The 20510-nt window shown below is 32.0% G+C and overlaps 2 protein-coding genes across 2 annotated transcripts; one reads left to right on the top strand and one right to left on the bottom strand.

Annotated features, from left to right (window-relative positions):
• Positions 1-219: 219 nt before the first annotated feature.
• On the bottom strand, positions 220-4172 carry LOC118062971 (tyrosine-sulfated glycopeptide receptor 1). The gene has a single exon (XM_035076876.2). The coding sequence runs from the start codon at positions 3629-3631 to the stop codon at positions 365-367; it is 3267 nt and encodes a 1088-aa protein (XP_034932767.1). The 5' UTR covers positions 3632-4172; the 3' UTR covers positions 220-364.
• Positions 4173-13384: 9212 nt separating this feature from the next.
• LOC118062846 (protein UNUSUAL FLORAL ORGANS) lies at positions 13385-14698 on the top strand. The gene has a single exon (XM_035076709.1). It carries the CDS (start codon positions 13385-13387, stop codon positions 14696-14698), a length of 1314 nt encoding a protein of 437 aa, XP_034932600.1.
• The last annotated feature ends 5812 nt before the right edge of the window (positions 14699-20510 follow it).

Raw genomic sequence — 20510 nt, forward strand, 5'->3', positions numbered from 1 at the left:
CTGCTGCAAATAAAAGATAAATGAATAGTGAATCTAGATTGGTTCAGTTATAAAAAATGCAGTGATACAGGTAATGAATGTATCGGAGATGACCATGAGGAGTAGTTAATGTTTCAGGCAAGAAGCTGCTGTTTTGTGTGCTTCTAGGTGATAGGTTGCATGTATTGTCATAAGACTATATCTTTAACTCAACTTATAGATTCATCCGTTAATAACTGATTATAAATTGTAATTTCTTTTTCTGTACGTCTATATACCATATGATAGAAAAATTATCCATTTACATTCGAAAACAATAAACAAAAAACCCTCATATTTTGTGCAGTTATACATGTCTGTTTAATGTGTTGAAGACCATTTTCCACTAACCCTTGTTTTCATTTCTGTGCGAGCCAACATTCTTGAGCCAATCAACAACTTCCTTGATGGTTGGTCTCTTGAAAGGATTCTGGCTAACACACTTGCAGGCCACATCTAGTACTTGCAGCATCTCGTCATCAAAACCCTTTCCTCTCAGGAGAGGATCAAAGACTTCATTTTGTTTACCCTCATTTCTCATTTGCTGCACCCAGCCAACCAATTCTCTTGACATCTTTGGCTTGGATACCTCCACAGGCCTCTTCCCAGTCAGCAGTTCAAGCATAACAACTCCAAAACTGTATATATCTCCTCTCAAAGTAGCTACCCATGCTTGCCCATACTCCGGAGGAATATAACCCAGAGTTCCAACAAGTTCGGTTGTAACATGAGTCTCATAAGGAAGAATCAACCGGGACAATCCAAAATCTGCTACATGTGCTTCGAACTTCTCATCAAGGAGGATGTTGCTAGATTTGATGTCACGATGCACAATATGAGGCTCACATATCTGGTGCATGTAAGCCAGACCAGAACCTGCGCCCTGTGCAATCTTGAGCCTCGTGGGCCAATCCAGGTTGGATGCACCATCAGTCTTCTCATGCAACCAGTAATCCAAACTCCCATTTTCCATGAAAGAATATATAAGCAGGCGACATCCCTCGTGCACACAATAGCCTTGCAGGGAAACTAGGTTTTCATGTTGAGCTGTGGAAAGAGCCTCCACCTCTGCTCTGAATTCTCTTTCCATCAGACCCAAGTCTCCGGAGAGTTTCTTGACAGCCAGTTTGCTCCCATCTCCTAATGTTGCTTTATACACCAGACCAAAACCCCCACAACCGACAATGTTTGCTTGATTAAAATTGTCAGTGGATTTCAAGAGTTCAGATATGGTTATATCCTTGATCTCGTAAGTATTACTTGGGAACAATACAACTAAACTGGCGTCCTTGTCACCCTCCAGAGGAAATCCAGAGTTGATGGAAATTGTATCCAACTCAGTGTTGTCGGTGTCCCCTCCAGGAATGATCCTTCTCTTGGACAATATCCACAGTGCTAGCACAGCAGTAAATAAACCAGTGCCAAAACAGATACCAACAACAAGTCCAATGACGAGTTTTATGTTTGTGCTTTTACGAGGAGCCGAAGAATGGTTGGTTCCTGGTGAACTCGAGCAAGATCGCAGCAAAACCTGACCACACAACCCTGGATTCCCTACAAAGCTGGAACTGGGGAAAGTATCAAACTGACTTCCCGATGGTATAGGTCCTTGAAGTTCATTATTGGCAACATTGAAGAAAGACAGGAAATGCAGACCTGAGAGTGAAGCGGGGATTTCCCCGGATAAGTCATTTCCTGAGAGATCCAATTTCTCCAAGTTAGTGAGGTTTGATAACTGATCAGGAATGTTCCCGTAGAATCTGTTATCACTGAGATCCAGCACATGAAGGAACTTCAGTTGGCCAATCTGTACAGGGATGTTGCCACTGAGGTTGTTGTTTTCAAGGTATATAGCTGGTGGCAGGTTAGAGAGCTGATTGTACTGCAAATTGGTAGCATTTGTGGGCTTGACGAACACGGGCAACTCTAGATAACTTCTTTCCACTTGTTTAACAGATTCTTGCGATGTTAGTGCTCGCAATCCTGCGAGTTCCAGAGGAAATCCTCCTGAAAGAAGGTTATTGGACAAGTCCAAGTAGAAAAGGCTTGACAGATCACCCAGCCAACCAGGAATTGAACCCCTGATTTGATTGTAAGACAGATCTATGACCTTTAGGGTCCTGATGCTGGCTAGCCAGGAAGGCACTTGACCAGAGAGTTTGCAACGACCTAGGGCCAAAACCTCGAGATTTTGGAATCCAGTTGAATCTAATGTATTTCCATCGTCTAGTATACCTTCACTCATAGTATTATTGGAGAGGATGAGAGCAGTGAGGTTCTGGCAACCCATCAGAATTCGGATAGCCCCAGTAATGTTAATTAAGTTGTTGGCGGAAATTGAGAGAAAAGACAGAGATTTTAGAGCTGTTATGTCAGGTGAGATCTGTCCCTCTATCTGATTACTGGCAAGTCTAACTGCAACTAGTGATGTGCATGAGTAGAGGCTTGTGGGAAAGATACCTGTAAAGTTGTTGTTACCAAGATCGAGGGTGGTAAGCTTGGAGAGTGTGGAGAAATCGAAGTCAGAGAGATTTCCTGCCAAGAAATTGACTCGCAGATTCAACTTTACTAGATTGGTGCAGTTCATCAGAGATGGAGGCAGAGGACCTGCGAGACTGTTAATGTGAAGCTGCAACTGTTCCAACTTGGAGAGCTTGCCTATGTCCCTGGGTATCCTGCCGGAAAACTTATTGGAGTACAGCTCGAGAACCTTAAGATTAGTGAGATTGACCACAGCATCACTGACTGGACCAGAGAGATTGTTAATAGGTAACGAGAAATGTACAAGTGATGTTGTTTTGTACAGATCATCAGGAATCATCCCCGAGAGATTATTGAAACCAGCGCGGAATATCTCAAGTTTGGAACATTCCCCTAGTTCTGGAGTGAGGTTCCCGCTGAAATCATTGCTGGAGAAGTCAAGGAGGGTTATGGAAACAGGAGAAATTTGGCAGACGTTGGAAGGAATTTGGCCTGTGAAGCTGTTATTGCTGACATTAAGTCTTGTCAAATTCCAGGCTGCCCAAAGAAATGAGTTGGAGTGACTCAATTCCCCATCGAAGTGGTTGCTAGACAAGTCTACTATCGTGATAGGGATAGGGTTATTGGTATCAACGGATGGTAATTCCCCATCGAGATGGTTGAAGCTGAGATCAAGGACCTGGAGGCCGCTGAGAGAGGAAAAGAATCCAACTGGTAGACGACCATGCAGGCGATTATGTGATAGATTGAGTTGAGTAAGGCTTGTGAGATTGGCAAGAGATGGGGATAGGGTGCCAGTAAGGTCTCTGAAAGGTAGAGAGAGACTGGTTACTCGGCCATCTGCAGTTTCATTGCAATCAACTCCTTCCCAGAGGCAGCAATCAGTGGAGGGATCCCAATTCAAAGGAGATGATAAAAAGGAGGAGAAGGACAAGAGAGAGTCGTGATCATCTTGATTGCAGACAGTAGCAGCATGGCAAGGAGACAGTAGCGATGCTATTAAAAGAAGAAATAAGACCATGACCAAGGAAGAGGAGGAAGGGGGCGTTGGTCTTTGAATTATAATGATTGGATATGTCAAGCCAGACAGAGTAGAAAAGCTGTCTTTCTTGACCATTATCTTCACCATCATTCAAGTTTAAGGGACCAAAATGGTGGAACAAGAAAAGGACATAATAAGGAGGAGAAGGAGGAGAAGGTGGGAGGATGGGGGTGGAGGAGATGATGGAAGAAGAGATGGCCAAGTACATGATTATCCATTCTATCTAGGAGAACTTGTAGGCTTACGAAGATGTGAGATTGCAATCGAACCCCTCATTGTGACCTAGAGAGAGAGAGAGAGAGAGATGAAGAGAGTGCGGGCGTGACGTTAGGTCATTTGATATTTTAGTGGCAACTACATGATATAAAATATAAATTAATAAACAAAAGGCTGTATCATTAGATATATGAATCCCAAATGGCGTTTACTTTTGGTGGTGCTGGCTGCGGTGGACTTTTTCTTGGATGATGATTGATTAATGACCACTGGCCACAAATCGTGTAAGCTTTAGCGTTCAAAAACTCCATAATCATCTCATGTTGTTTCAGAGCTTATCATGTCTCCAACTCCACAATTTCTATCGTCTCTCCTCTCAATTGAGTAGTGTTCTTCTTTTTCTTTTTTTTATTCTCTCCTTCTTTCCCATGCCCCTCCAACCCCACTCTCCACTCTTTAATATTATGATGTGCGTGCTGGGGGCGAGGCGTTGGTTGCAAGGTTGCCATTGCTGATCTTGCCAAATCCCCTCTAGAATTCTAATACATTTCCTTTTTCTTAGTAACAAAAAGAATCTTGATAGTTAAGACTTGTTATTCTTTAATGTTTCTCAGCCAGTCGCTAACAATAGCTGCAAAGTGTTGTCAATTAAAAATTGCCCATTGCCAACCATCGTGCATGTTGGTCAGACGAATATATGGTTTTAATTTTCAAGAGCACTGGATGCAAAGTGACTTCACAATCTCCGTTCGCCCATCTTCTCTTGAGGTGTGCTTTAAGCATATCTTCCGGAGGGTCTAGCAAAATAGTGTATTTATTACTCTCTCCACCTTGCTTCCCGTGAAGATGACGCCTGACTTTACAGGTGTAATTTCAGCAGCATAACTTATCATGGAAAACTTAAATATTTATCAACATATTGGCATGATGATAGTAAAAATGTCATCTTGATCATCATCATCGTCATTATAACAGGAACAGTAAAAACTTTTCCAACCATTATTCAGCAGCGGTAATGAAATTACATAAAGCCTTTAAGAAAGAAAAGAAAGATAGGGAAAAGCAAGGAAATTCTTCTCCACTGCTTGTTTATGAACTGTAATCCGATGAACACATCCATGTCATGAATCCAAAGGCAAGAAATGGAAATATCAAGCAGCTGGAGAACATCCCGTCACGGGTGGATTTCCACACCCAACAGATTCGTAAAATCAGATTCCATAAGCCCCCTTTCTCTGTTGCAAAACTCTGTCGAAACTAAAAAAGCCTCAAGGACGGGGAAAGAGTGGAGAAATGCTCAGTAAACTATGCATTATTGAGCTCAAATGGTTTTGGTTCCAAGTCAGGGTTCCTTCTTTTTTATCAGGAAGCAAGATTTTAATTTCCCACAAGGGCATGCTTCTGGATCCAGTCATGCTACTCTCACCACGAAACCCAGTAGATAGGAAATGAAAAGGAAAGAAGAACCGACTGCAAAGTGCAAACTATAGACACAAAACCTTTTTGAATCTGCACGCTATGTTTGCCAAAATGCTGACGACAATTATGGAGAGAAAAATTGACCCCTCAGCAAATTCTCTCATAAATTTTAAAAATTTCATCACACAACAAATTGATATAAAAAAACATGTTTCGGATACATTAAGAAATTATTTGAAACCAGGGTTGCGTTCAACGAACCAAGCGTCAGCAACACCACCCTACGCCACAACTTGATGGTTTAATAAGAGGAAAAACACAGTAAATTAAGATGTGATTTCCCAAAAGTCAAGAAACCATTAAACTAAGATGTGATTTGCCAAAAAGTCAATATAAATAAATCCAATAATACTTCATTTATAGTTAGTTATAAACCACCATGTTGTAAAATATAAAAAGGAATTAAAATTTAGGGTATGATTTGCAGCATCGGAATATTCATAGATATCATCATAAGATCTTTCCAGTTTCCACATGATTCACTCTGTCTTGAAAAAGTCATGCTCCCATTTACCATTTCAAACCAGCAATGACAGGGACGTAATTCTGTCTTTTTTAAGAAAAAAAAAAATGTTTCAATAGAGCAATTTATAGATAGAAGAGATTACCTTGATATTTTTGCTGTTCCCTAAACTCCAAATAGTTAATTAACTGCAAGATCCGAAATTTATAATTTTCAAAATGGAGTTATAAAAAAAAAAAAAACAAAACTTTTATAAGATTAGATGAATGAAACCAAACCTGGATGACAAGGGAGCTTGTTTCTGTCTGTCTGCAAGCATTTGACTGGGAAGGGGACGCTTCGTTCCAGCAAGCTCTGATCTATCTATTCGCAGATCTTGGCATCATCTCTTCCTCCTTTCTCAAATGGACTTTGGCATAGAGAAGCCCATTTTCATCTACTTTTAGGTGCCCGACCCCATTTGCTTGCGAGGTCATGAAAAGTCAACCATGGTTTTGATATAAAAAATTTATTTCGCCAAACCTGAACGTGTGAGTAGTAATAATATATTGGAATGCCATTATTATATTGGTAAGATTACGTTTCCATGTTAATAAAAAATTTCCATGATATTGACAAAAACTAATAGGCAGTGAAAAAAATAGTGTAGCTTAAGATTCGAAAACACTATTAATTAAAATAGTATAATAATAATTTTGTCATTCACACTACAAAACTTAAAACTAATTATTGAAGGTGTTAAAATCTTTTTATATAGCATTAGTCATTATTAAATTAGTTGATAATAAGTAAATATTTTTTCATTTCAAAAACATAATAAAACAATTAAAATATTCTTAAAAATAAAACAATAAAATAAAATTGGATTCAATGGCAATGTCGTATTTTCGAAAATGTTTTTTTTTATTATTATCATGTAAGATAAAAGATAATTTTGTATTTTGAAAAATACTAAAAATCACAATCACAATGAAATCACTACAATGTAAAAATATGAAACTAGTATCAAAGTGCCTTTTCATCTTTTCACAAAAGTCTTTTTGTTATTACTACATCAACTCATGAACAATTTAGAGTTTGACTAAATATATATATAAAAAAAGAAGTTTGGTGTGTGTTAATGGTGTTCACGCGTTTTAGGCGGTGCATGTTTCATCTTATGATAGATGAAAATATCTTTTTTGTCATGTTATTAAAAACGATGTTTTATCCTCTATTTATTAGAGTAACACATGGAGGTTTTAGGTGGTTGGCTTGTCATCATGGATCTTTTCTCTCTCCCTCTCTCTCCTCCTTCTAAAATGACAGCTTGGTTTTTTTTGTACCTGATATTTTAAATTCAATGTTTATTTTTTTTTATTTTTTTTTTTATTTTTTGGCTCTTTTTCTAAAAATTTTATTTGTTTTCAATTTCTTCCATCAATTTCAATTTGACATATATTATTTTTTTAATTTAATCTTCATTTTTTTTATTTTTAATTTGATATATAATAACATCTTGGCCTTTTTGTAAAAGTTTTTGATTTTCAATTTGATATATAATAACATCTCTCTGAGTGATGGACGATCGTCATGATGCCGCACACGTGCGACAAACATCATGTCTTCTTAAACTTTTTATTTGTCTTTACATTTTGAAAGTTTTTTTTTTTTAAAAAAAAAAATTGAATTTATTTTATTTTTTTATTTGCTTCAAATTAATATTTCGTTTATTGTTTTTAGATCATTTTAATGCGCTGATGTCTAAATTGAATTTTAAAAAATAAAAAAATATTATTTTGATACTTTTCTAAGTAAAAAAACATTTTAAAAAACAACTAAAACTTTCAAATACTCCTTAATCATTTTATCATCACTACTATTCTTTTCCGTCACCAACAATTATTATTATCATTGTGTCATTGTTATTATTATCCTAACAAATCTTATTATAATCACTATGATTATAGTTTAAATATTATTTATAGTTTTTACATTATTATTTATCAAACATCATAAAATTTATTCTATATAAAAAAGTTTGATGTAAAACAAACCCCTCCAAGAAATATAATAGTAAGTAAAAAAAAAATACTAGCAATATTTCCCATATGTTTATAATAAACAATAGCTTACTCTTCACAGATTCTAAAACTCAATCAAACGAGAGATTTTTTTTACAATAATAAGAAACCTCTGGACAACAAATAAATATATGGTGAAACCTGCAATTGTCTGCGATACAAGCACGTAGCTTAGTTAAGTTACAAAAACAAATCAAGGGTGTTCTTGGTATGCAGATTACTGAGTGTACCATGCGATCAAAGAAGCATTTTCTTTTCAAAGACAGTATTGTTACTCTAGTTGGAAAGTATTTTTAAAAAAATTTAAAAATATTTTATTTTTATTTTACTTGAAATTAATATATTTTTTATTTTTTAAAATTATTTTGATGTGTTGATATTAAAAATAATTTTTAAAAATTAAACAAAATATTATTTTAATATATTTTAAAATGAAAAAAATTTTAAAAAATAATTATTAATACACTTCTTAGCATCATTTTAATATGAGGTTGTGTCTGGTATATGAGGTGGAAAAGTTTGGTTGAGAAAAATTAAGAGGGTCAGAATTTAAAAACTTAAGTGTTCCTGAGTTAAAAAAAAATGTTAAGGAAGTTTAGTACAAATTAAAAAGAATAATAGGGGATCTCAATTGAATCAAGATTAATAATATTATAAAAAATATTAAGAATGTATTTGTTTTTATAGATCGTCTCCGAGTCTATATACATGTCACCCGATCTTTCCCTGTGTCATCAAGCTTCAGACCTTTTGGTCGCCCTGCCTCGTCTCCGCCATCATGTCCTCACGGCCCTCACCTGAAGTCTTCCACCTACAAAAAGTTCCTGGGTTACAACCACTCGGTCCGGTCTTTAGGGCCCGATCAACCCGCCATGACCACGCCTCTAGGTCAACTTGCCTGACCCAACCTTCGAGTCCACTAGCACCGAACCAATCTCGCGTCTGCGAGCTTCAGCCTTTGATCTGAACCCCGGGTCGTTAGGTGCCTTTGGATTCCCATGGTTCAAGCTTTAGGTGATTTAAGAATCCGATTTCAACAAAAAAGGTGATTTAAGAATCCATCCGCCGCCGCCGCCGCCGTTGCATGAGAAACAGAAACGTGACGTGTTAAGTTACTTAAGCCACACATAAAATAAGATAAAAGAAGAGCTATCCCACAGCCCGCAACACAAAACTTGTCTACCGTACTAGTTTCTCTTGAATTCGAGAACACCCTCAATTCGCATAAGTTATTTTCAAAAAAAAAAAAAAACTATTTAATTATTTAAATCTACCACTTCAGCATGGGTAAAATAAAATAATTATTTTTATTCATGAAAGTATAAAAAATATATTAATAAATACAAAATTATTTATTTCTTAGTCATGACTTGATAAAAAATTGTTATTTTTTCTATGAAGCTTATAAAATAAAACAAACATATATCATCGTAGCAATCACGTTTCTTCTAAGTTCTCGGACCACGGCTCTCTTACTTTTAGAACATGTGGCTCCTCTTTTGTCTTTGACCTATTTGTTTGATTTTGCTTCTGTCACCTGGAATGGAAACCGGCTTAATTTGACTTTGCCATCCTCAGAATTTTTAAAGCAGTCAACAACCTTACGTATGAATTTGTGCCTTTTTTTCCGGATATAACTAAGATGAAGTTTGAATAGACTTGTAACTACACCCATGTAAATTATAAGCTGTAATGGAATCTAGAATTCATGAATTCGGTTGCTGGTTATTTTGAAATTTTGGTAGTGTTTGTTTTTTGGTGTTACCATGAAGATGTATATTTTAATTTATAAAATATATTAAGAAGAAAGGTTCATAATATTATGATTTTTATGTAAATTTATTGTCAGCCGTCTCTGCCAAAGTTTCTTATTGTACGAGTGAGCCATGGTCAAATGAAAAAAAGAAACATATGGATCTAAACATGCACTTCAGCAAAGTGTATTATTGAGCAAGTGAGCCATGGTCAAATGAAATGTAAATGGATGGTAATGGGCATCCATCATCCATCGAAGTGTTCACACACACACACAAAAATAAAATTAAAATACAACGATAAACATTAAAGTATATATATATATATATATATATATATATATAAAAGAAGCAAAAAAGAATAGACTGGAAAGAAACCAGAGAGGTTACTTGAAGGAAAACCCAATTTCCAAATCCGAAGAGTTATCTTATTTCCAAAAGGAGAAGATTTCTTGAAACAAGTATTAGTTTTCCAAATCTGATCACTCACATTTTGTCCGCTTTCTGAGACAATGATGATAGTTTAGGATTCGATGGAAACAAGACGAAGTGTCGATTTTGGTACCAACTGAGAGTTCTGACCTCAAAGATTTCTGCTTCTCTTTACAAAACCAGACAGAAGCCAAAGTGTGCTCCATGACTAGAATAATGAACGCTGCCAAGTTGTACTAGACAGCCAAACTGAACCTTGTCAAATCAAAGCTTCTTCTAGTTCACGCCTAACTGTGTCCAAAGCCTCCATAGTACAGCGATGGGACTGGACGTATGATCTGACAACCTCTTTAGTTTCAAGTACACAAGCTCCCTGTGTGCTGGATATGATGTCTCGCCTTAGACCAGATGATAATGGTGGGGCCCACCTCAATGTTAGATTAGTAATTAACAGGCAACCAATTTATGGTATTATTTTGTTAATGCAAATTTCCGTCGTGGAAGCTCTTCTTCGTGGATGTTCTGTATTGCGTTTTTTATTGGGTTTGGATATATTTTAAAATTTCATTTATTTTTTTAAAATATTAAATTGATGTGTTTTTTTCTTTAATAAATTTTATATTTTTATGTTAAAAATTAAAAAAATATGAAAAAATATTGTAATGTGTTTCAAAGAAAAATATATATTTTTTTTAGTGTATGTTTGATATTGTGATACTAAATGTCTTTCACTTTTCAATAGTTGTTTTTTTTTTAAATAAGTTTTTAAAAAAAATATATTAAAATAATATTTTTTTTTAAAAATTTATTTTTTATATTAACATATCAAAATAAAAAAAAACACTAAAATTTAATTTTCAAACAAAACAAATTTAAATTATTTGAAAACTATGTTTCTTCCACAAAAAAAATAAGATCATATTTTTTCAAAAGTATTTTTTATTTTAAAATATATTAAATATATTTCTTTTAAAATTTTGTATTAACATATAAAATCATTGAAAAATAATAAAAAATATATATTTTTTAAAAATATTTTTAATACAAAATACATTTTTAAAAATATACTCAAGTAAAAACATAATATTAAAGAACTTTTAAAAAAGTAATCTGTAACTATATATTTCTTCTAATTGATGACCAAATTTGTACCTGTACGTTTTTTTTTTTACTTGATCGATGTTTGCACTCATTTTTCTTTTTTGGAAGTTCTTTATTTATCAATCTCAATTTGAAATACTTCTATCCAAAATTTTTAAACTCATAATTAATTTTTATAATATCCAGGTTAAGATTTTGATTACATCATAAAAGATCAACTCAAATTTTTTTAAATCAAAATAATATTATTTTTATTAAAAATAATAAATAATTAACAAATTTTAATTGATTTTTTTTTATCAAATCTTACTAAATCAACTAAGTCACCAGATTAACCCAAGTTTTTCCTTAATTTTTCTTAAACTCAGTACTTGTAATACAGTAAATATATTATTTTTATAAAAGTATTTTTTTAATTATAAAATATATCAAAATAATATATTATTATCTCTTTATATTTTTTGTTGCTAGGTTTTGCAATATTCAAATTAGTCCTTTTCCTTTATCAATTACCCAATGCTCACTAAACTTTTTATTTTAGATTTTTCTTCTTTTATTTTTGTTTTATTTTTAATTTTAGAAAATTTTCCAATGTGAAAATAAAAAACAAGAGGGTAAGAAATTAAAAAATTACAAGAAGTTAACCAAATCATGTTGAAAATATAATTTTTAGAAAGTTTTTATATATTTTTGAATTTCTGATAATATAATGAAAATGAGCGGTGAAAAATCAAGTTACATTATGACCCCATTTCTTTATTGGAAAATAGTATTTTTTTTTTAAATTTCAAGAAAGTAAATTTCAAAAAAGTGAATTATTTTCTGATGTTTGTTAGTGTAATGAAAAATAAGTTGAAAAATATTTTCCAGTGTTCGATTATATAATGAAAAATGAGTTGAAAAACAACTTATTAATAATTTTTTTCATGTTTATTAAAATAATGAGGAACAAATTTTACAAATTAAAAATTTAAATGAAAAAAAAAAAAATAAAATTTGATAAATTATCTCAAATAAAATAAATAATAATCAAAAATAGAGAATCAAATTTAACAAATTAAAAAAAATTAAAAGATGAAGAAATTAAAATAATAATAATTACTATTTCATAAATTATTTAAAATTAAATAAGTAACAATCAAAATAATAAGGATCAAATTTGATAGATAAAAAATTTCAATTAAAAAATGATAAGGAAAAAATAAATAATAATTGTAAAAATAAAGACCAAAATTAATAAAAATTAAATTTAAGAAATGAAATTAAAAAAAATATATTCAAAACAAAAAATATAATAATAAAAAATTTAAAAATCAAATTTGATATGATCAGCAAATAATATGATATTTATAAATTTTTCATAACTTTCAAAAAGTGTTTTTTTTTAAAATATTTTTTGTTTAAAATAAAAATAAAAAAATATTTTTTAGAAAAATAATCCAATTTTTTTAATTAATTAATTTTTTTTAATGATAAAAAAATAATAAAAAATTTTAAAAAATTATTTTACGTCAAACAAACGATCTCTAATATGAAGTTAATTTCTTGTTCAATTGGATCCTCCAGTAAAAGAAGAAGAGATATATAAGAGTAGAGTTGATCGTTTAGGTGGATGTAATTAAATTTGCTCAGAATTCAAGACCAGTGGATAATCACTGACATTAACAATCTCTCACTTCATCATGTCTTTCCTACCTCGGCCTTGTCATGGAAACACTGAATTGACAGAGGGGCGAAGATAAAACAATCAGAATCACTGCATTTTTTCACCGAAAGATCAAAATATACAAAGTGAAAAGGCAGCTAAGGTCTCAGCTTTCCTTTCCTATTTAAACACTCGCGAACAAGCCAATTCCATTCAAAACCCTAGAAACATGTTCTTTTTTCTTTCCTTCTTCTACTTGACTTTAGCGTTTTCTCCCTTCACCGTCGTCTCTCCATATCCATTGAAGTAAAAAAGATAGATACCTTCCCAAATGATTGCATGCAGTCTTACGCTGCTACCAAACCAAAACACTGCCCTTCTTGTTCGCTAAATAATTAAGATGGTTTTTTATGCAGTAGTACCTCAGGTTTTCTCTTTAGTTGCCTGTTAGATAGAGCAGTGAAAGTTGCGTGTAAAAAAATTTATTTATAATATTAATTTAGTTGTTGACTTTTTTCGATGAACTTAAGTCCATCGCTGGCCTTTCTTTAATTTCTCCTTGAAAAGAGTGCTAAAAAACAAGACTTTAGTTAAAAAATAGAAGTCCTTCCAAACCTTCTCCATCTCTCCCTTCAGTCTTATAAAAAAAACAAAAACCCAGGATAGTTCTTTTAGCCTAGCTGCTACTACATGGAAGGTGCTTTCAACAATGCTATGCTCTTACCCTTCTCCTACACTTTCACTCCTGGCACTAGCAGTACTAATGTTACAGATAGTGTTACCAGTCCTTGGATGGACACCAGGTTATGGAGCAAACTCCCACAAACGCTCATTGATCGTGTTCTCGCCTTTCTTCCTCCTCCAGCCTTTTTTAGAGCTCGTTGTGTCTGCAAGAGATGGTATGGTCTCTTGTTCTCCAATGATTTTCTTGAACTCTATATCCAGATATCACCACGCCGCCATTGGTTCCTATTCTTCAAGCACAAAAGCCTAAAAAGCTACATCTATAGAAACAACAATATCACCAGCGATAGCGGCGGAAAAACTGTGACAGCCAATATTTGTGAAGGATACCTCTTTGATCCATATGATATTGCATGGTATAGAATTTCTTTTTCCTTTGTTCCATCCGGGTTCTCTCCTGCTGCTGCTTCTGGTGGCTTAATATGTTGGGTCTCAGACGAGGCTGGTGCAAAGAGTATCATTTTATGCAACCCACTTATTGGTTCTCTTTCTCAGTTGCCACCAACTTTAAGACCACGTTTCTTCCCTTCAATTGGCTTAAAAGTTGGTCCATCCTCAATTGATGTGGCTGTTGCAGGTGATGACTTGATTTCTCCATACGCAGTCAAGAATTTATCCACTGAAAGCTTTCATATTGATGCCGGTGGGTTTTACTCACTATGGGGCACTACTTCTTCTCTTCCAAGGCTCTGTAGCCTTGAATCAGGTCAAATGGTTTGTGTCGACGACAGATTCTACAGCATGAACTACAACCCGTTTAGCGTTTTGGCTTATGAAATAGCAGCAAACAGTTGGTGCAAGATTCAAGCTCCAATGCGGAGATTTCTACGCTCGCCAAGATTGGTTGAGAGCATGGGAAAACTCATTCTTGTTGCAGCAGTGGAGAAGAGCAAGCTCAACGTGCCAAAGAGCTTGAGACTCTGGCGCTTGCAACCTTGTGGAACAACATGGATAGAGATTGAAAGGATGCCACAGCAACTTTACTTGCAATTTGCGGAGCTGGGAGGTGGTCATGGGTTTGACTGTGTTGGGCATGGTGAGTTCATTGCTATCATTATCCGAGGATCGATCAAGGTTTTGTTGTTTGATATCTTGAGAAAGATGTGGCAGTGGATTCATCCTTGTTCTTGCATTAATGGAGTGGGAGATGATGATGATGATGAACTGCATGGTTTTGCTTACGAACCTACAGTCACCACCCCAGTAACAGGCCTCCTTGATCAGATCACAATTCCAATATTCCAGTCCTTTAGTGATTAATTGGCTAGCAAATAGTAGCTGTGGTTGTTAGCACTTAGCACCATAAGAGAGTGGTACTAGTTATAGTGTGATTATGATATTCTAGCAAGTAAATGAGAGGTCACCTGAAGTACTTGCTATATAATATTCAGGTGAAGGTGAATCTGATAGGCTAACTTTCATGTCTCGTACGTATTATTGTATTGCTTAATTAATTAGCCTTTATCTAATTAATCTGTCTAATCTGTTTTCTGCTACCGTAATCTCATAAATTGAGAGTTTTCTTTGACATATTAGATTTAGGAGCACTTTTTGGAATTGCAAATGGTGTTTTATGAAAAATTAATTTTTTTTAATATTTTTAAATTATTTTAATATATTGATATCAAAAATATATTTTTAAAAAATATATTTTAATTTATTTCTAAAAAAACACATTTTAAAAAGTAATGACACTTACACACCCTCTTAATATTCAACCCTCTTGATATTCATTTATAAACATTGTTTGGGCTGAATTTCTTGATTAATAAAAGTAGTTGAATGATTTTGCATGAGTTTCGATAAAAATTCTCTTTTGGATTAAAACTGACATCAGTCTGGTTTAAGGAAATGGAACATTTTTGGAATTAAAATATATTAAAATAATTTTTATTTTTTTTATTTAATATCAATATACTAAAAGTATCTAGAAATATCTAAAAGTATTAATTTAATATATTTTTAAATAAAAAATAATTTAAAAGTTAATCTCAACACAAAAATAAACACTGAACTTAACTAGTTACTTAAATTAAGAAATAAAATTACATGCATCAATTAAATTGCAATAATAATTACTTTTTTAAAAAAAAATTATATTTTAAAATATATTAAAATAATATGTATTTTTTAATTTTTTAAAATTTATTTTTAATATCAATAAATTAAAATAATTTAAAAATAATAATAATATTTATTTTCATTACAATCTCAAACCTCCTCGTGAAACTCACAACTCTCCAAAGAAAAGAGCCACTTGTACCACTGAGAAAAGAAATGAACACTTGACCTAATGCTCTATCAAGATTCAGATGCATCTCAATCAACACCACTAACATGACTATGTCATCATATTTCAATAATTATATTATTATACATACTATAATTATTACGTGGTTTATCAGTGAACCATGATTCAACCAATGAACCGGTGAATAAATGACCTTACCGGTTTCCTGCTAACCGATTATAATAACACTGCCCATAACAGCACGCTGTATCTTGTCACCCACAAATCTTAATTTATTTTTTTATTTTTTTTATTAATATGAATATTTGGTCAATTTGTATGAATATTAATTAATTTTATAAGTTCTAAATTAATAATCATGTTAAATTTTTAGTAATTTTAAGATTTGTGAGATAATCTTTAATAAACAAACTTAAAATCTAATCAATTCAACTACACTTTTTAAAATTAATTTATTTTATTTTAATTCTAGTGGAGGTCGATCAAGGATAGGCACACATGGTAAGATGACAATGTGTTGTCCAAGATAATTTGCATTTTTTATCCTTTTCCTTTTCTTTCATTTTGTCTTTTTGGCGTCACAGCCCCAATTAATTGCTTCCTCCTCCCTTCATCCATTGTGTTTTTGAGCTTCGCCGGAATACATAGTTTCTTCAACCGAGGAAAGCTACGGCAGCATCACAATATATGGCAGCGACAAAGAAGGTGCGCATTCCAAAGAACTATAATGTTAGCCTTCATACAAAGTTACAAAAGAAGTACAAAATCTCGGGGGATGACTTGGCGTCACAAAATTTGCAAATTCATGTTGGCTCTATTTGTCCATTAAAAAAATAAACAATCTATAATAGAACACAGAAAAACAAACACCATATCTTCATGTATTTCAGTTTATAATATTCAAATGGTAGTAGATGAAACTTAAAAAAATATATTATTTTAATATATTTTTAAAATATTTTTAAAAAAACAATTAGTAAACAAGCTCTGAGTAAAACATGGAGGATGAGGTGCAGTTCCCAGTTGAACATGGACGGACATTAGCTCTTCATTAGCTTCAACACCTGTCCTCCTGTGTGAATAAACAATGGATGCTAATAAGAACAAGTACGGTAATGACTCTTAAGGATGGGTGACTGCTACAGTGACTTAAAATAATTAATGGTTAAATCTCCTTTTTTGTTACGTAAAGGTAAATGCATTGTTTCCGTTTATCTAGTTCAGTTACGGGGAAAAAAGAATGACTAAAGTAAAAGTTACTTCAAGTCATAAAAAAAATTATGGATGTTGTCACCTTTATTTATTTATTTATTATTTTTTTAATTTATATAGATATTTTGAATAAGTGTACGTGTAAGGATATTGATGCATATAAAAATTAACTTGGGTAAGCTATAGCCCAGGTCAAGATTTTATCATATATTTTTTACTTGTTTTATGCAAAGAACATTTTGTAATTCTCGATTGAGTTATAAAAAAAATTATAAAAATTTGTGTAGAGTCTTCTAATATGATGCTTTAGCTTGGGTTAAAATTTTAGAATTTTTAGAGAAATTCAAAAATTTGATAAAAAATCATAATTTGACCATTTTTATGTTATTGGCTGTAATTTTCAATCCGACCATTAGATTAAACTGAACTTTTACGAGGGATCTTAAAATATATTGAATAAAATCTAGTTAAAATTTTAGGATGAACAGAGCTTTAGTAGTGCTAAAAAAAAAAAAAAAAGACCGTCGAATAAAAGTAAAACGACTCATTAGGGGTAAAATGGTTCTGTCATTAAAAGAGAAAAGTATGAGAAAAACATAAAAACAAAATCTAAGAAAAAAAGAAAAGAAAAGTGAGAGAATAACCTCGTAAACTTACAAACTCCATCTTATAAAACACCAATCCAAGGAAGAATCAAGTAAAGGAAGGGGGAATTGAAAAAGGAAAAAAAATTAATTACTTTGTTTTCCAGTAATGTGAGATTGTTATTTTATCCTAGTGGTCGAGGGTTGTTACAATATCGATTTAAATTCAATTATAAATGATTTATATTTCACAAAAAATCAAAGGATGTAACTTCAATAGTTGGTTTATTTTTACTTTCACTTCAATTTTATGTACTTTTAAATTTATTTTTTAATATTTTAGGGTTGTACATTTGAATTAAAACTTTATTGTTAACTTCAAAAATTTGAGTTAATAATTGATCTTAAAAAATATTTTATATATTTATTTAATAGCTCGGGGTGGAAAAATTCCTGGCTTCCGTCCTTACTTGCATATACCTCAATTAATTCTATAAGCCCTGAAATTAACGACTATATAAATCTTTAATGACCCTAAAATTTATAAGATTTAAACTGATAATCTCTTAAAAAAAATTTAAAATCCAAACAATTAAATTAAATTTCAATAAACTTGTAAGGCTTGATTCAAACATAACAAGATGTAAAAGCAGGAATGCCAGCACCCACCGAAAAGCTAATTTGCTGGTTTGCACTCTGTCCCTGGTTTTACAAAAACTAATTCTGGATTGATGCCGCGCACGTAAAGTTTCTTGGATTGCACTCATATCTTCCTATCTAGTGCCTTACTATTTTACTATTTATTTTTTTTCAAAGAAAGGCATCATTAATCTTAGCGTTCTCGTCTCAGTTCTTGCCACCTATGCATGAAGATAGCCACCTTGAATAGAAATTTGCAATAAAAGATACGCAAAAAGAGAAAAATAGCAGTAACCCTAGAAATGGAAGCACCTTCTCCAATTTTTTATCCCACAGGGTGTGTTTGGTATTGCGATAGCTGATGTGGTTGTGTTTTGAAAAAAGTTATTTTATAAAAAGTACTTTTAATTAAGGTTGGTTTGAAAAAATAGGTGTTTGGTTAAAACTGTGGTTAAAATTAAGGTTGAGCAAAAAGTAATTTAATGTGTTTGGTTAATAATGCTTTTGAAATTGAGATTATAAAATAATTTTAAAAAAATTATTATTAATATTGATGGTTTTTAATTTAAATATTATAGATTTAACTATTGTTATTACATTATGAAATAAATAATATTTTATATAAAATATTTTTTATTATTCCATTAAACTATCTACAATTCCACTATGTATGAAATACATTTGACAAGGACTATAGTTTTTTTTGTTTTTTAAGCACGTAACAATATCAGGTAAAATATAATCAGGAAAAAAAAATTGGAATTGCGATTAAATTTTACAAATGTTACATCATCAAGCATCTTTGTCTAATTTATATAGTGTCATTGAATAATGTTGAACACTAGTTTTTTGAATAAAACACAATTAAAAAATAAAAAAAATATATAATTTTTATTTTTTATTTTACTGAGTCGGACATGGTTCAATGTATTTTGATCTTGGGACCGGTCCAGCCGGAACTGGTCTGACCGGAACAATATAGCTAGCTACACTGTTCACGTGATGCTACACTGTTCCTTTTAACCGTAATAAAAAATATTTACAAGAGTAATCTTTCGTTTCTTTTCTGAACAAATAGAAGAACTTAATGGATTAATTAGTATGAACAGTGGATAGTCATGCTCCACTGTTCATGCTAATTAACAGTGGAGCTTAATTAGCATGAACAGTGGAGCTTGACTATCCACTGTTCATGCTAATTAGCATGAAGTGCGCAGGAAGCAGGATTCGTCTGTTTTTTTTTATCCAGTGTTTTGAACGCAAAAATAATATGGGACCTATGAATAATAAGTTGTTTTTTATATTTATCAAACGGGTTGCATCTGCTTTTTGTTTAAAACACAGAAGCAACCTCATTACCAAACGCCCACTTAATTCTTCCCCACGAGAATCTTTCGCTGGCTTAGTTGTGGAGTGGTGGAGTGTTGTTCAATCCTAAGAGAACCATTTTTAAATTCTTTCCAATCCATCAAATGATGTTCAATGCCATGCGGGATTTACTGAAGTGGACAGGATTGAAAGCTTTATTTAAATACTCTTATTTTGTATTTGTTTTTGCGTTAGATATTATGTTTTATAAAATCTTAAAATATTATTTTTGCTTGTAATTATTTTTTGGGATATTTTTGGATCCTCTTTTGACATGTTACTATTAAAAATAGATTTAAAAAAACAAAAAAAAAATTATTTTCATATATATTCAATAAAAAATGCTTTAAAAAATAGCTGTTATTATAATACCAAACACTACTTAAAATTCATTTGAAAGTGTAATAGAAGTTTTTTTTAAAAAGTTTTTATTGTTATTAAAATAATATATATATTTTTATTTTTTTTTATCAACCCATCAAAACTATATATATAAAAACTAAATAATAAATTAATTTGAAGGTAAAAAGAATTAAAAATTTCCAAAATCTCGGTTGCACTGCAATAATAGACGGGCCTAACCAAGCTTAGATTAAATTAAATATGTTATTTATAGAACTCAACATATTTTGAACTCCGCAACGACCTTCAACAAGTCTTTCTTTCTCTCAACTAGGCCAGTCTTATTCATACGTACAAAACCCGCTTTTGTTTTGGGTTTGCTTGTGCTCCCACGCATGCTTGTTTGACTTTAGAGTTGTAATTATTTTTTAAATAATTTTTTATGTTATTGATGTTTTTTTTTTTAATTTTTTTAATTTTTTTTACATTAATATATCAAAATCATTTGAAATTAATAAAAAATTAAAAAAATTTAAAATTTTTTTAAAAAAACTTTTAAAACACAAATAAAATACTGAAATTTTGAGAATGACAAGACATTACTACGCCTCTCTAGAAATAGTTTAGCAGCCTTTTGATGTTTTTTGTAACAATAATTACGAACTATAATGAGCTA

This window comes from Populus alba, chromosome 3 (genome assembly GCF_005239225.2).
Source record: "Populus alba chromosome 3, ASM523922v2, whole genome shotgun sequence".
NCBI classification, from domain to species: domain Eukaryota; kingdom Viridiplantae; phylum Streptophyta; class Magnoliopsida; order Malpighiales; family Salicaceae; genus Populus; species Populus alba.

Bases quoted from the DNA above. Each gene is read 5' to 3' on its own strand.
- LOC118062846 (XM_035076709.1), top strand. From the start codon at position 13,385: ATGGAAGGTGCTTTCAACAATGCTATGCTCTTACCCTTCTCCTACACT.
- LOC118062971 (XM_035076876.2), bottom strand. From the start codon at position 3,631: ATGATGGTGAAGATAATGGTCAAGAAAGACAGCTTTTCTACTCTGTCT.